The 15,424-nt window shown below is 39.9% G+C and overlaps 1 protein-coding gene across 1 annotated transcript in view; it reads right to left on the bottom strand.

Moving 5' to 3' along the window:
- Positions 1-15,424, bottom strand: part of SMURF2 (SMAD specific E3 ubiquitin protein ligase 2) — a gene marked incomplete at its 5' end in the record, with an annotated part of 57,418 nt that overhangs the window by 21,593 nt on the left and 20,401 nt on the right. The window contains 2 exons of the mRNA XM_084273453.1: positions 6,114-6,222; positions 7,800-7,838. Of these exons, the coding sequence (XP_084129579.1) occupies positions 6,114-6,222; positions 7,800-7,838 (148 nt within the window). The remainder of the gene's footprint in view (positions 1-6,113; positions 6,223-7,799; positions 7,839-15,424) is intronic.

Below are 15,424 nucleotides of genomic sequence, written 5' to 3' on the forward strand. Positions count from 1 at the left end.
TTTATTTCGAGTTGAGGAAAATTAATTTGTAGCTGTGGCTTAGATCCCAAGATCTGCTTGTAGTTTTCCCTTCCCAGACCACAAACTCTGGTCTTCTGCAGTTTTGTTCCAAGGGCTTTTTACTCTGTTTCTGAAGGACAACTGATCAAATAAATTCAGCCCATGTCTATGTACATCCTTCCCATTGACTGAGACTTTATCAGCTTTTAAACATCTTAATATTTTCATAAAGATAGAAATGATACTGTCAAGGTTGGCAAACCAAACAGTTGAACTAACTGTCAGGGCTTAGAATTGCAGCTGTGTTCAGGTGAGTTCTCAATTAACACTTCTCCCATTTTTCCTTTTCCAAAAAGCAGAACTTTGACAATTTCTTCCCCCCTGCAGACAGGGACTGACCCAGAAGATGACAGCAAAGCCTGACTGTAGGCACAGAACCATGAGCATGGTTTAAGATAACCAGTGCACAAAAGAAACAAAGAAAACACAAACTTCACACAGAAAAAAACCCCAAAGGTTTTTGAATAGTAAACTAAGCGCATAATGGTCAGAGTTTTGGCCTTACAACCTTGACAATGCCAATTTTGCATAAAGAAACGAGATGAAGATGAGTATTCACGTGCACAGTTGCAGTCTACAATGTTTCATGTACTTAAAATAAATTCTTATGAGAACAAGTTAGGTGCACTTAAAAATAAAGACTTATGACCTGTCTTGAATTTTCCAGTTTTCCTTGTTGCTTTAAAAAAGTCAAAGGTATATGGTTAAACACAATTTCATAACAGAACAGTTTGAATAATATGTAGAACAGCTGAATACACAACACAGTTTCCAAGAATGACTGTAACATTTCAGGCTGAGGTTCTCATGGTTGAGATGCAGACAGTAAGCCATCCGTACCAAGCAGGTGAGGACTCTCTATTACTACTACATCCTCCTGACTTTTGCCCCAGAAAAACCTGACTGACCCATGAATTTAAAGGACATAAGCAAGAAAAGCCACATTTTCCAAATAAAAGTGTCTTGGGTTTTTTTTGCAAAGGAAGAAAAGAAATAGTTTGGTCACTGCTAGCTGCCTTTAGAGCAAAGTGTTTCACCTGTATTTCTGCATAATTTCAGACAGGAACATACATGGCTGCATTAGAGAGAGAGAGCAGGACAAACTGACATTCCCAGCTCATTTGGTGGATAAGTTACATTTGTTTTACATCATCTGGCAATAAAGTTCAAACGTATAAGCCTGAGCTAGGAGTTTGACTTGTTATTAGAAAAGAATGTTCCAAAAAATAAAGTTACAAAACAAAACACTCAGAAAAAAACCCCCCAAAGCCTCCTGTGTTGGATGCCTCTATTCATCCTCATAATTAAAGCTCTTGGGGCTTTTATTTATTTATTTATTAAGCTCTATCTTACTAGCAATATCTATTTCACAGCTTCAGTCCTTTGACAGGGATAACAGGATTTCAGAATTATTGAAGTGGAAACCTCGAAATTCAATCTCTGTGTACTCTTGTAACTCCCATATTTCCTGAACCTGTAAAATCAGGGCTCTGGGTAAGGATTATGTGTTTGGAAGTTGTAGAAAAACTGAACTTCTGCTCCTAAACACAAATCAAGTACATGTCACACTGGAAACGGCTAAAATGTTTTAATCAAAATTTAAAAACACAGGGACAATTATTAGTTTGTCTAAAGAAAATTATCTTGGCCAAGGTGGTATTTTCTTCTGGGCCAATATACCACTCAGGCAGGTTTGGTATTAGGTGACTTTTCATGCCCATGACATTACATACACTTTACCTGAAGACTTCAGCTTAGTAAAGAAAAATGGAATGAACCAAGTAGGGGAAAAAACCCCAAAACTCTTGAAAAAAAGACCCCTCTTCCAGATCATCAGCCAGATGTACTCCTTCCAGAAAGGGAGAAAAATCCAACATAAATCCATCAATCCTGATGTTGAGCTGAGCCTACAAGACACTGTAAAAGCAGCCACACCAAACAAGCAGCAAGCAAAGCGGGCTTCTACTCCGGGTGTTCCCAAAAGACCCACCTGAGAAGCCTGGCAAATACTCGTATGCCTAACATGCTTGAGCTGGAACTGCCAGATCTCCCAATACAGGCCAAACACGACCCAAAAATGTGTTCACTCTAAATGAAAAGGGCATCAACTTCATCAGGCTGGTCTAAACAACCACATTGAGAGGCAAAGCTGTTGTAAGGAGCAGTTTGTTGGCTCTTTGGGAGCCTAATTTAGGATGGGGTTATCTAAGCCAGCACTGAGGAGAGCTGCTGCCTTCTCTCCCTGAGTAAAATCCAGAGTCATCAGCAGTAACCAGGCAAAGTAGAGCTGGAGGTTTGGGGAAGAAAGGCGATTCTGCCAGGGCAGTGCAAGGGTTTGATTATGAAGGCACCAAACAATACCAGAACCTGCAGCAAGGAGATTCTGGAAGAATAAGAGTTCAGACAGGTGAGGTTAATTTAAAAGGTATAAAAAGTAGAGCAACGAGTCCATCCCAGACCCTGGGGGTGTAGATTTGAAGGACACCAAATAAAAATGGGACCAGGACTAGGTTTTGGTGAAGAACATGGCACAGATATTTGGAGAGATAAAGAAACCAGATATATGACTTGCTATGCCCTAAGGGCTGCTGGGCAGTACACCAGTGAGCATGGAAAGGCTGTAGGAGAGATCCAGGGTATCACAGAACAGGAGAAGGTGGGGGGAGGAAGAGAAAAAAGGTGGTGATTCGTTAAGTTTCAGAACTGCTTAAATGCTTTGAATGTGGAAAGGTCTGTAAATAGGTTGTCTGGTTATTCACAGCTTTGAGGAAAGGCCTGAACAATAGGGAAAACACAACCAAGACTGAAAATACAGTCCTATACACACCCATCTAGACTGAAAAATCTAAGCAACTAATTCTACTGCTTCCTTTCAGGCTAAAATCTGGATTAGGAAATATGCATGGCAAAAGCAAATACTTCATTGTTCTTTCTAACACCACTGACGTCTTCAAGAAACCTTGTACAACACAATATCTATTACGCTGAATCAGGTTTGCAAGGCACAAAATTCCCTGGGAATTAGCAACTTAATTCAGACATCACTGCATAAATACATCACAACAGATCCATCTTCCTTTGCCATTTGCATACGCCATCACGTGCCACACGAGACTGTTAATTAGCAGCACTGTTAATCTGTTCCACAAATTCCAGACTGGGGACGCTTCGATCAGCCCCACAGAGCCAGGAGACAGTTTTACTGCTCATAAGCCTATTACAGTCGATTAGAAACCAATGGAAATCTTCCTGGCAGGAAAAAAAAAGGCAGGATTTTTCATTTTATAAACTGTATGTAACTGCACCTTGCCCTGGCTGCCTCCCTGCGCTGTGTGGTGGCAGGAGCAGGCAGGCTGCCACCCAGGCTCCAGCTGTTATGCTTGGTGTGCAAAGCATTTCCTGTACCACTGGAAGTGTCACACGGCAGAGACTGGTGCTCCCATGCAATGGCGTGTCGTTAGGGATAAAACACCCCTGTATTTTCAAAGGATTGGGAAGCTAAACCCCCCCTGTATTTTCAAAGGATGAGAAGAAAGATTAAGTTCTGTAATCTGTGAGGTCTGCCATCAGGTGCTTTGCAGTAGGATGGTTACTATTCCTGTTATTTTTCTTTCCCCCCCCCAAGAAAATCCATTATCTTAATATCTGGTGTAGATAAAAAGCTGAGACCTGGAGATCAAGTATATAAAAGTAAAAAGTTACCTTAAAATAAAAACCAAGCAGTGAGAGTTATATCTGGGTTTTTTACTGCTATTTTAAATAGGAACTGAAGAGTAAATGGCTGATGTTTATAAATTGAAATATATTTCCACAGAGCAAGACATAATGGGTAAGACAATAATGATTATGAAGAAATCGAGATGGAAAGGAAGGCCTGACATAATGCTAAATTTTACTTTGACAGAAAAGCTGTGTATGCTTCTGCCATCAGGGAAATGCCAGATCAAGCCAAGTAGTTTTCACAATGGAGAAGTAATTTACACTGAATAATATCCTAACTACACAAACCCCAGGCTTCTTGAGGATCTTCTTCCAAAGAAAGAATGGGGAGGGGGGCAATATTTTACACAGGTCTAAATTCCTTAGGACAATCCAGCAAGAGATGCCTCAAATCTGCCTGAAGCCCCATTTCTGTCTCTGTTTTTTATAACGTTATGGACTGCAATCACAGTCTTGTTTCAAAGCTCAGACAACTACAGTATCCAGACACAATCGTGACTTGTTCCATAAAATAACATGAGAATACCTTCTCTTCATCCTGCCTTGAAAATTATAACCAGAAAGGAATTTTTTTCCTAAAGACGTTACTATTTTTCCATTGCTCTCATTGCATATTTACATCCTCACTCATTTCCTATGTCCTCTGCTCCTCCCTCCTCCAGAAGGGACACAAGCCTCCAAGTCATTAGTCTTTCACATCCCCTAAATCCCATTCCTGACAACTGGCAGATACTGTAACACAGAGGGAACCCCTGACATTTCCACACAGAATTTAGTAGCAGGTCACTGCTAAATGATGGCCTGACATCCCTTCTTCCAAAGTGTCCCTTCCCACGGCGTAGGAAGGTTCCAGGAAGGCTTTACATTCAGTGCCACCTTCCTCTCTCCCTGTAAAGCTATGCATTAACACTGATGATCAGATGCATGGAGCCAGAAACCAGTGAGTCTACACTGGTATTTCACGGATTCTTCCTGAGCTCTAGTCCCACCCTGTCAGCAGCAGGGCAGCAGGGGATGGCCCCTCTGGTTTAGCTTCATCCAATACAACTGGAATCTCAGTTCTATCCATGCACAAGTCAACATTTTGCTAGGTTCAGTAACATAGAGATCTAATTAACTTAGAATTCTTTAAATATGAAAGAGTAGCATACCTTCTACATGAACTTAAACTTGGTCTATATCCCTTTTTCTAATGAACATGAAGTAAGTCTCACACACAGAACCCAAGCTTGCACCGCGTCTGAATAATCACGTTACACTACTACAGCTTTCCTCAGCAAAAGCGCTGTTATTTCACTAAACTGCCAATGGTATTTTGTTAATCAGCAATGCAAGTGTTTTGTATACTGCACTAAAACATCATGAAGAATGACTTCACGTATTTAGTCTCTTGGATATTTAAATAAAGAGTAGGTCAAGACGTTACTTTAAACCAGGCGTTCTGCTGAGTAGCTGCTTTTCTTCACTGGGAAGAAGGGGGACAAGAAATTCTCTGTGTAGTGATACTTGATTTGCCCTAGATTTGGTGATGTACAAAGCCAACATAAATATGCTCAATTTCTCATAATATAGATAGGGAATGGAGCCATGGGGAAAAAAGTTAGAGGTCAGAACAACGCCTTACAAAGAAGGAGAATACAAGGAGGCACAACTGTTCACTTCTCTTCCTCATCTTCCATTCCAAGGAAAAAGATCAAGAATAAAAGGATAAAAGACAGGGGAAATATAGCATGCCCAAGCACAAAGAAACCTACATAAAAATAAAAAAACTCAATAATTTATATTATAAAGAATATTCTATGTTTTAGAAAGGCAAATTAAAAACATGACATAAACATGCCATACTAATTACATTGCTCAAAAGCACTGAAAAATGCTCAAGTGAGGATAACAACATAATTTATAGTGAAAAGAACATTTGGGAGAGAAAACGACATAAAGGAGAGAAAGCTAACAAAAGGCACACAGGAAAGACAGTGTAGCACTGCAACAGACACAAACAGCATGGAGAGAGGAGCAGTTTGAGGGAAATATTGTCAACCATTTGCTTCATTTTACAGAAGTGTTAACATGAAAATATTACAATAAAATGATGCTATAGTACATATAAAGCATGCTGCAGACATCACCACTAGAAAAACTTGTGTAGTGTTTAGGTTTTGGGGGAAATGAGGAAGTCACATTTTGACACATGTATTTTTCACTCAAACTAATAAACTCCAGGATATTTTCCAAGCTGTAAATAGGACAGACAGTATTATGGATATCTGAGAATGTCTGTGTACTTTAGAGGATTTCACTTCAAACCTTTGGTTATCACTGTTACCACCTACAGGTCATAATGCTGATTCCATTTTGGATCAAGTGTATTCTTCACAGTATCTGTAGAATGGCATTGGCCAGATCCGTCCACCACGACTTTAGCAAATGGATCAGGAAGTCCTAAGAGGAGGAAAAGAGAAAAAAAAACTAACTAGCAAAAGGATCAGGATGCTTTAAAGTCCTGTATCATTGCACTACTTTAAAAAAAAAAAAGTATTATTTGAAGTTGCCTTCAATGCATGAGAGCCCTATTTAATGAATGGGAATAATATGACATGTTAAGCACAGGAAATGGCTAAATTGGTCATTTATTTCTCTAATACAGACCAAGAAAAAAACTCATTCAGGGGAAAAAAAATTTGAACAGAGTCTTCCTAATTCAGGACTGAGTAAATTCAACCTACAAAGAATTTGGCAAATGGCAGAGAAAGCAGATTGACATTCTTCCTATTTTTAATTACAATCATGATTTTGATTGTTATTGGTATTACAGAAAATCCTCTACAACAGGTTATTCTCGCTTTTGAGGTCCACTTTGCTTTCTGCTAGCTTTCTACTTCATTTTCTGCCAGCTTAGTACCTGAACGAGGGTTCAGTGTATCAACAGACATCAGTACAAACCTGTACAAAGACAGTGCTGAACTACAGAGCAGAGGAGGCCCTGCACAGCCTACAGTTAGCTGCTACTCAAACTGACCTGCTAACAGGCTGGTCCCACCACTAATGCCCCCAAGTCATCCCTTTTTCCCATCATACTAATTCCCCCTCATCTGAGCAGCCGGTGAGTGGATTGAAGGAACTAAGGTGGTTGAAACACTATTCCCATTTTCTGTAGCACCAGTTTTGTACCAGTTCCACTTCCTCATGTGACTCATGATGGAGCCAGGCAAGCAGCAGAGTGGCTCAAGGCACGTGTGCAACAAAGCACGTGGGGATAAAGGACAGGGAGAAGGGAAGGCACGGGACCACGTGAGTTTCGTGCTATGGTACAGAAGTGTATCACACATTTCAAAACTTGAGAGGTTTTTTTAGGCATTATGGAGCTGTTATACACCTGAAAACTTGCAATCAATACAAAAACCCTGATAGAAAGCAAGTTTTAGAACTACCAAATCACAATATAATTCCACATCATCCCTTCTACTAGTTCTTTGGAAAGTTCAAGTCTGATGTTTGCGTTCTCCCTACTCCCATCCAGGGGGTGACAGGCAGACAGTCTCTGGGTGCATGCCTACACAGCCAGTAACATTCCTTTCTGCCTCCTTCACCCACCTCTTAGCACTTCTTTCAAAACATTATTAAAATTAATTAAAATATAATTTCAGAGTATGTAAGTATTATGACATGATTATTAATAATTAAGAAGTGCATCTGTCTGCTGGACAAAAAGTTCTTGTATGAACAACATCTTAATAAATGTGCAACTAATTGACAAACATGTAATTTGCCCAAGAGAGTTCATCTGTTCCACACTCCCATCAGAAAACAGAGAGCGTCCGTGTTGTAATTATTACTATGAACCTCTGACAAGTGTCAATTATCAAAAGCTAGAATCCCTGAAATAAACCAGTGTGAAAACATCAAAGCCTCCAGCCCCCCAATGTAAGTATCTCCATACAACAACCATGTGCAAACATACAGAACCCATGTAATATTTACCCCATCTAAAAACATATCAAACATTAACAGCTACTTACGGAAAAAATCCTTTTTCACCAAGTTTTTTGCACACAGTACTGTAAGAAAAAAGAAATAGAAAATTAAGTTACTGATTCCCAACTTAGGGGGAAAAAAAAAGTTACTTTACCTGTCCAGCACTCCAGAAAATCCTGTTCAAAATAAAATGAACATAAGCTAATTGTGCTCCTACATCATTTATATTATCATGTAAAGTAATTCCTGAAAGTTGAGCCAGCAGTGTCATCTTTTGGCAATTTACCTTCAGGTAGATAACTGTGAAGTGATATGATGCTAGTGGTTTCCTCAGGCAATAGTTTCACATCCTGATTTTAAAGGAAAAAAAAAAAAGGAAAAAGTGTTGCCAACTGTGTTTCCTCAGTGAGGAACCTGGTTCTTTTCTAACTCGCTCACCATACAGTGGCACACACAGCGGTGCCAATAAAGCCAGTGGTGTTTCACAAGGAGGGTCCTATGTTCGGCTCTACAGACCAGCACAAGCTTCCCTGGCCGTGAAAAAGCAGTGCATGAACCACTCTGTTTCAAGCACTCCAGGCTCTGCAGGAGCCACTCCAGGCTCGGCTGTTACCCTGTGTGCAAACTAAATAGTGTTACCTGAAAGATATCTGGGTGGAGTAGACTAACTACTAACGCCAGAGTTCTGATGGCTCCAATGATATGGTTTATTTTAGAAGCTGATAATTGTTTCAGGCTTTATTGTTTGAATTAAAAGGGAGGAATATTTGCATTTGTCAACTAAAAATAACAAGGGCAAAACAATCACATGTGAGAATAAATAATAATAAAAACTTTAAAAATTAAAACAAATAAGATGAAAAGGGTCAAAGGGGGCAACTTTCATATAAAGATGCCAAGGTACACACAGAAGACTTCTCACAAAACGCACCAGAGCTTCAACTCTATATGCTTATCTATTATCACAGGTTTAGTGAGCAGGAAATATTTGACTCCCCTGTGAAACATTAAAATATTTACTGATAAGACAAAAGGATTCTTGTGTATTCAGTGAAAGCATGAATTCCCACAGCCAGTGTGAAAAGAGAGTAAAAGGGGAAAGGAGAAAGAGGTGTTTGGTTGGATCCAACACTGCAGAGCGCTCCTCAGTACATGATTCCCTGGGATATTTCTTCTGTGAGATTGCCAATATTTATTAAAACCAGGAAATGCAAAAGTGCATCCAAAAATCACATCCCACAGACACCACCTAAAGCCAACCAGTCATGCCTTCCACACAGAATGTTCTGGAACTGATCCTGCAGGGCTACTGATTCTCCAGCTCTTTCTTCAGTATCTGGTCAGTAAAGGTAAGGGGAGGCAGCCCAGGGAGATTTCCATGTCAGGGCAGGGAAACGCCACCCGGAACCATTCCGCACAAGAGCGCAAAAGACACAAATTATTCTGAACCAGTGAAATTAATGTGTTTCCAATTTTTATGTTCATGAAGATGTTGATTTTAATGAAATTGCTTTCCACAGGAATTCAGTTCTGTAAACTAGCTAAAACTCCAGTCAGGTCTAACAAGTTTTGGTCCTCCATAAAACAGAAGGGGACACCTATTAATGACTACTGGTAATCACAGAACAATTCCCCACACATTGACATATGCCCCAGGAAAGGTGTATAACTAAGCTCCCGGGAAACGTCAGCATATTACTTTGATGCAAGGGGGTGCTAATAATAACACTGCCAACATGGAATAGATTGCCTGGTTTCAGGTTGTTATTAGTCGTTCTTTTAAAAAGATGATAAAGGTAAAAAAAAAGTGCTTCTCGCCATTCAAAGACATATTGGTAATCCCAAAGCAGAGTCCTGTTTAAGCGATTTTCACTCAGTAACTCCACTGTAAACAGTAGTCAGATATTAACAGCCAAATGTTTTAGGTATTTCTGATATCTGGAGTTCAAGCATGTCTAAGAAACAAGACTGTTACATCACTGTCTGTTCCACAACACAAATAAAGTCCTTAGGATGGTGTAATAAAAATCCACTGTTAAAGACTTCTATGTGCCCAGCAATTTAAAGTCTGCTCTGTCCACAAATTAATAACAACTTAAAATACATTTGAAGGAACCAGTAAAACAAACTTAGAAAAACGCTGCTACCTTCAGATGTTACTACACCACTCACCCAAGAGCTGAGGAGTTACTGCTCATCAGCCACCTTTCATCTGGTGGTGAAACATTCCAAGTAACATGGGTGCATAGAGAGATGGCCACTTTTTAAATGCCTAACAGAATTTGCAGTTTTATCTTGTGCAAGAAACGGGAAGTGTCAATGAAGCCAAAGGCTTTAAATCCAACAGTTACGTCAAAACTAATCTAGAGCACAGCGAGCCAGGAAGTGTGTTCCTGAAACTGTAGAATACCTAAAATGCAAGATGTTTTGCTAATCTTTTGAGAGAGAAATTGCAAGCTTAAGTAATTATAAACACTTCTTTTCAAAATATTAAGCAAGCCTGCCAGTGCAATTCAACCAAAGCCTCGCTTTTATGAAATTGGGCACACACCATACAGACTAACAACCGTTTCCCTGACAATTAGCCATGAGTGAACAAACTAAAGTTTCTGGCTCAAGTTTTCCCTCTCTAGTAACCACATTTAAGGCAAGTCAGATGTCAACCCATTCTGGCTTTGTCAGGTTTACGAAACGGAAGAGACACGGAGAAGTCTTCCATCAACCACCCGTTCTCTGCCAGGTGTTTCTAGGTGAAAAAACCCAGTTCCCAGGAGCATCAGCTCAATCCTAAGCAAACCAGTCTTCCATGCACAGAGCTCTAACCTACCTCAGGACAAAACTTTTCCCACCGGTGGGAAAAGTACCAGAGTTTACGCTCCACTTTTCTAACAGTTTCAACACTGTATTACAACCTATTCTGAATATTCCGATAACCAGCTGATTAATAGTTCCTTGAGAATAAAAACTAAGGAAGTTTGGTTTCCTATGGATTTATGTTTTATGGTTGACCAAAAGCCATAGCTGAGGCTGTTCCCACCCGTAGGGTATTCAGACAGACACTCCCACACAGACTCTCCAGTGGTCTAGCAACACGGGATCTCTCGCTGCAGCTTTTTCCTCTCATTTCAGGTCACTGCTAGGGTCTCCTCTTTAGCCAGGCAACGATTCTCATAAAACTCCTGGGACTTCGTTATCTTTGAGACCTCTATCCTATGTCAAATTTGAGCCAAAGATTCAAAAAACAGAAAGCACCATTGCAAGATTTATCTTTCACCACAAAGCCAAGTCAAAATGATGAAATTCTGGACCCAAACCCACATTGTTATCAGACCCACACAGTTGCAACATTAATAGCTCCTCCAGAGGCACAAGGCCACTGAAGAAGGTTATCTGCACATGCTTGTTTTAAAATATTTTCACTAAAATTATTTTTTAAGAAGAACAAAGGTAAGCTATTTAAACTCGCTGTAAAGGTTTTCAGAAGCTAAAACACAAACCCATGCCTGTATCCTTTTGCTATTGGTTTGGGGGGAAAAAACCCAAAACCAAGGAGGGAGGGAAGCATTGTACCATAAGTACATCATCAGAAGATACTAATGGCTTCTAGTACACATATGTAGATAAAGCATTCATTACAAAGTATCAATGAGTCAGCGGATAGCTATGGTTTGTATTTATCACAGACTTCCTGGGTAGTCTACAGAAAAGAGAACATTAATATTCCAACGTGAAGCAACAACATCCATGTGCCAAGACAAACAGGCACGTCAATTTTACATGCTGTATGTTTATTAAGTATCTTTTTATCGTGCCTTGTGATCTCATTCTAACATAACACTACTCAGGTCAGCTCACAGAGACAGGGAAAGGTGCTGTAAGCTACACAGGCTCCCTCCTATCAGCTCTGCTACACCGAGCTCCCAAACACTCAGGAACAGGAATGAAGTGAATCACGCCTGCCAATTCCAGTTTGCTGATTTATTCCTCCAGTGACTTAACAAAGAATGATTTACTGAAAAATAATTTAGTAAATGCAAAATATTTAATATTCCCAAACTCCTGCAATCTAATTTATGTGCTTGCTATTAAAATGTACATGCAATTGTAGAGGGGGATGAAATAATTTGTTGAACCCATAAAAAAAAATTGAAAGGATACGTATTTTTCTAATTTTTTGAGCTCTTCTTACTCTTTTTTGCTAGTTGCTAAAGAGCTCTCTTGTTGCAACTGCTTGTTACTTTAGAATCATTTTTATAGGAAAAAATCCAACTTTTTATGACTTCAAACTGTTCTTATGGAAGGTATCTTAGGTTGTGTGCTACCACTATTTTATACAAGTATTAAAATGTGTGTTTATTTCAGAGCAGTAAATATATATATGTATGTAATACAAGGTGTCCATAATTAAAGGGAGGAAGAATATGAAGAGGAAAGCAGAGTGCAGTGAAAACAAGTGATAAAAGATCTACGAAATTTCATAGAATCACCAATCTTAGATGTGACCCAAGAGTCTTCAATGATCCTATTCATCTGTACAATTACAGACCTAGAATGAGTGTTGAAGGCGGCAACGCAAGAAAGAAAACATTACTTGGATTTAAGGAACTTGGACATTTAAGGGTAGCGATCTTGTGTTCATCCCACACCAGTATTTCCAACCTGTATCAAACTGTTTACCCAATCTACACCAAACTGTTTATAGCCAATTTGTTCACCACATTCTTACACCCACAAAATAGAAGTATTGCTGCTTCACTTCACAGGTGTTATATTACCTGTACATGTGTACACCCTCATCTGTCATTACATCTCTCTTGAATTACAAAAAATCTCAAGGTTTAAATGTGTCTATACCCAGTAACATGAGGCACTAGTACCTCTCAGGGCTACAGCTGTAGACGATCACCACAGAAATACGTTGGGTTTAAAATTTCTGGTTTGAAAAAAAAAAACAAACCTTTCTTAAAATTACTTACATAAAGAGATGGCTTTACACATGTACATTGGAAAGACACCAATATGATCAGGGAACAATACAGGAAGACTGGTGAGAAAACAAAAAGTAATCGTAAGTGTCCATGAAAGCAAGTATGCCAGCTGAAGAAGCAGGAGGAGACACATAATCCACACATCTAAAGCTCAGTAGGTGACTTTTTAAGAACCCCCCTCCTGCATCTCATCTCAGACATCCGTAAGCAACCGATACTGTGTCAACAGACGGCCTCAAGTTTACAGGGAGAAGGAAAGGACTGGGTCCAAAGCTAAGATTATGTTTACTAATCTTCTGGCTTTTCATGTGTCATCACCATAGAAAAACTCGTTCAGCTTTCTGAATCCAACTAGCACTTTAAACACCATGATTCCTGTTCGGTTTTTTGCCTCCCCAAGGGTTTTTCTTCCCCAGGAAATGCTTGTTCCAGAACATATGTAACACCCAGGGTAGTGAGGAGAAGGACAGGCCGCCTATCAGCTTCTCCCACAATAGTTCATTTTGAAGACAAGTCTTTCTTGCCTGTACAGAAACACCATCTTTTAATGAAAGCCATTAGCGTTGCTTTTTGTGATCAGATCCCAGTTGTTTGCATGTAATACGCAGTGCAATACAATCACTAAAATAAGTCCCAGCTGTAGAAACACAATGCTATGCTGTTGCTAATGTGTGTTGTACTGATAATGAATGGTCGTCTATGCTTTAATCTGAATAAAGCTCCCAACTGCTCTGTCTCTCCTTGCCAAAAATTCCCCTTCCTCCTCCAGACTGTGGTTGCATTCCAATTACACTGCTGATTGGAATGAGCCTGCTTGGGGGGAGGGAGAGGGAGGGAGACAAATGAGCAGCGCACACACCCCTCCTCGCCTTGCCATGGCTGCCCCTGGGACCCAGAGACCGGTTGGGGTGTTTGAACCTGGGGCTGACATGACGTACTTTCCTCCACACTGCATAAAGCCCTTGGATCTATTTATTTTAGAAAAATGACAGGCAAATGGCACACTGTGCACAGGTTCCAGCAGGATAGCTCAATCCTTTAAACATTTCTAACAAATTCCTACTGTTTTCTTCCATTGTTGGCACGCTACCGAGAAACTTGGAGTTTTCTGCTCGCACTCCCTCCTTGGACTTGCCTAAATTCCCACATGGGAAGATATAAAACAGGAGGTCTTCAACTATGCATTGAACAAAGAGCTGTAAATAACACCATATAGATTTGCAAATACAGCTGCTGAGGTAATAACCTTCTCAATCAAGGTTCTGAAATAAAACTGTTTATCCCAACTACTCACATTAAATTTTATTTTACAATTAATCTCTGAGGATTTATTTTTTTAAGTTTTCATTTCCTTTCAATTTTAATTTCCTTTGAAAGGTGTTTTTTCTGCAAATGAACAATTTAAGTGACAGAACATCATAGTAAACTAAGAATTTACTTTCAGTTAGTGAAATTCATGCATTTTAGAAGATTGCAATTGATGATCATCAAGAAGAGACACACAAAGAAGTCAGGTAAAGCTAACAAATATATGTTTTACAGGTGCACAGGGATTATGAGTAAAGAAGGTACTGAAACATGAAATGGGTAAGAAGGCAGCAGCTGACCGTTATTCTAACCAGGGTGGTTGATCAACAGGAGCTGGAGGGTTTCATGTTGCACCTCACAATAAAGGCGGCTGCAGCTGTTCCTCAGGTCTAGCAAACACATGGATGCAAGGTAGATCAGGAACCTGAACTGGCCAAACAGAAAATTAACCTTCTGGGGAGATGGGTTAGTTTGCCACTGGCTCCAAGAGCTGGGCTGACTTATCCTGCAGTCCAGCCATCCATAGATGTAATGCCAAGGCAGCAGCAGAAGCACACGGCTGCAGAGGACACAGGGATTAGTTGGACTATCTCGGAGGCCAACTGAAAACTCCATACCAGTGAGTTTTTCAGCTCTAAAAAAAGCCATAAAATAAAAATACAGAACCCCCCTGAAATTTTCGTTTTACTGCAGGCTGCTAGTTTTTCCATCCTTCCAAAGCAAGGGCCTTTATTTAAAAAAAGGAGAAAAAGAAATTAGTTTAAAAGGAACACTTTTTTTTTTTTTTTTTTTGCCATCAGGATACCAAAACAGCTATCTAACACCCTTCAGGTTTTCCAACACACACCCTTAACCTTAAACATTCAGGTGGAGTTTTATTTATTATTTCCTAAAGGACACTCAGAAACACAGAATCAAAACACTGACAGAAAGTGCTTCTCCAGCAGGTATACACACAGACTGCTTCCAGGCTGCTCTGTTTCCTTACTGACAGCTGCTCTTCCTGACTCTCACAAAGCACCAGAAATTTAGAATAACTCACTAAGCTCTAAACTACAACATAAAACACCTACAAACACAGAGGCTGATGACATGCCTTTCTTAAAGCAATGGGTAAAATAATGACACCTTTTTATTTGGATTTCCATGCTACCCAAATTACAACTCCAAGCACCATCCTCTGAAGACATGAGCTCAGAGGGTCACTGGTCACCCAGCCATGCCTCTTCTTTTCTGGGACCAGCAGAGAGGCAGCATGTGCTGAGATGAAGGTGCCATATGACATCCACAGGGAAGCCCAGTTCACCCAAGGACACCGGACAAACCACTGCCGATCTCAGACATACACTGCTGGATTAGATGAAACATAAACA

Source organism: Gallinula chloropus, assembly GCF_964237585.1.
Source record: "Gallinula chloropus genome assembly, chromosome: 20".
Classification (NCBI taxonomy): Eukaryota; Metazoa; Chordata; class Aves; order Gruiformes; family Rallidae; genus Gallinula; species Gallinula chloropus.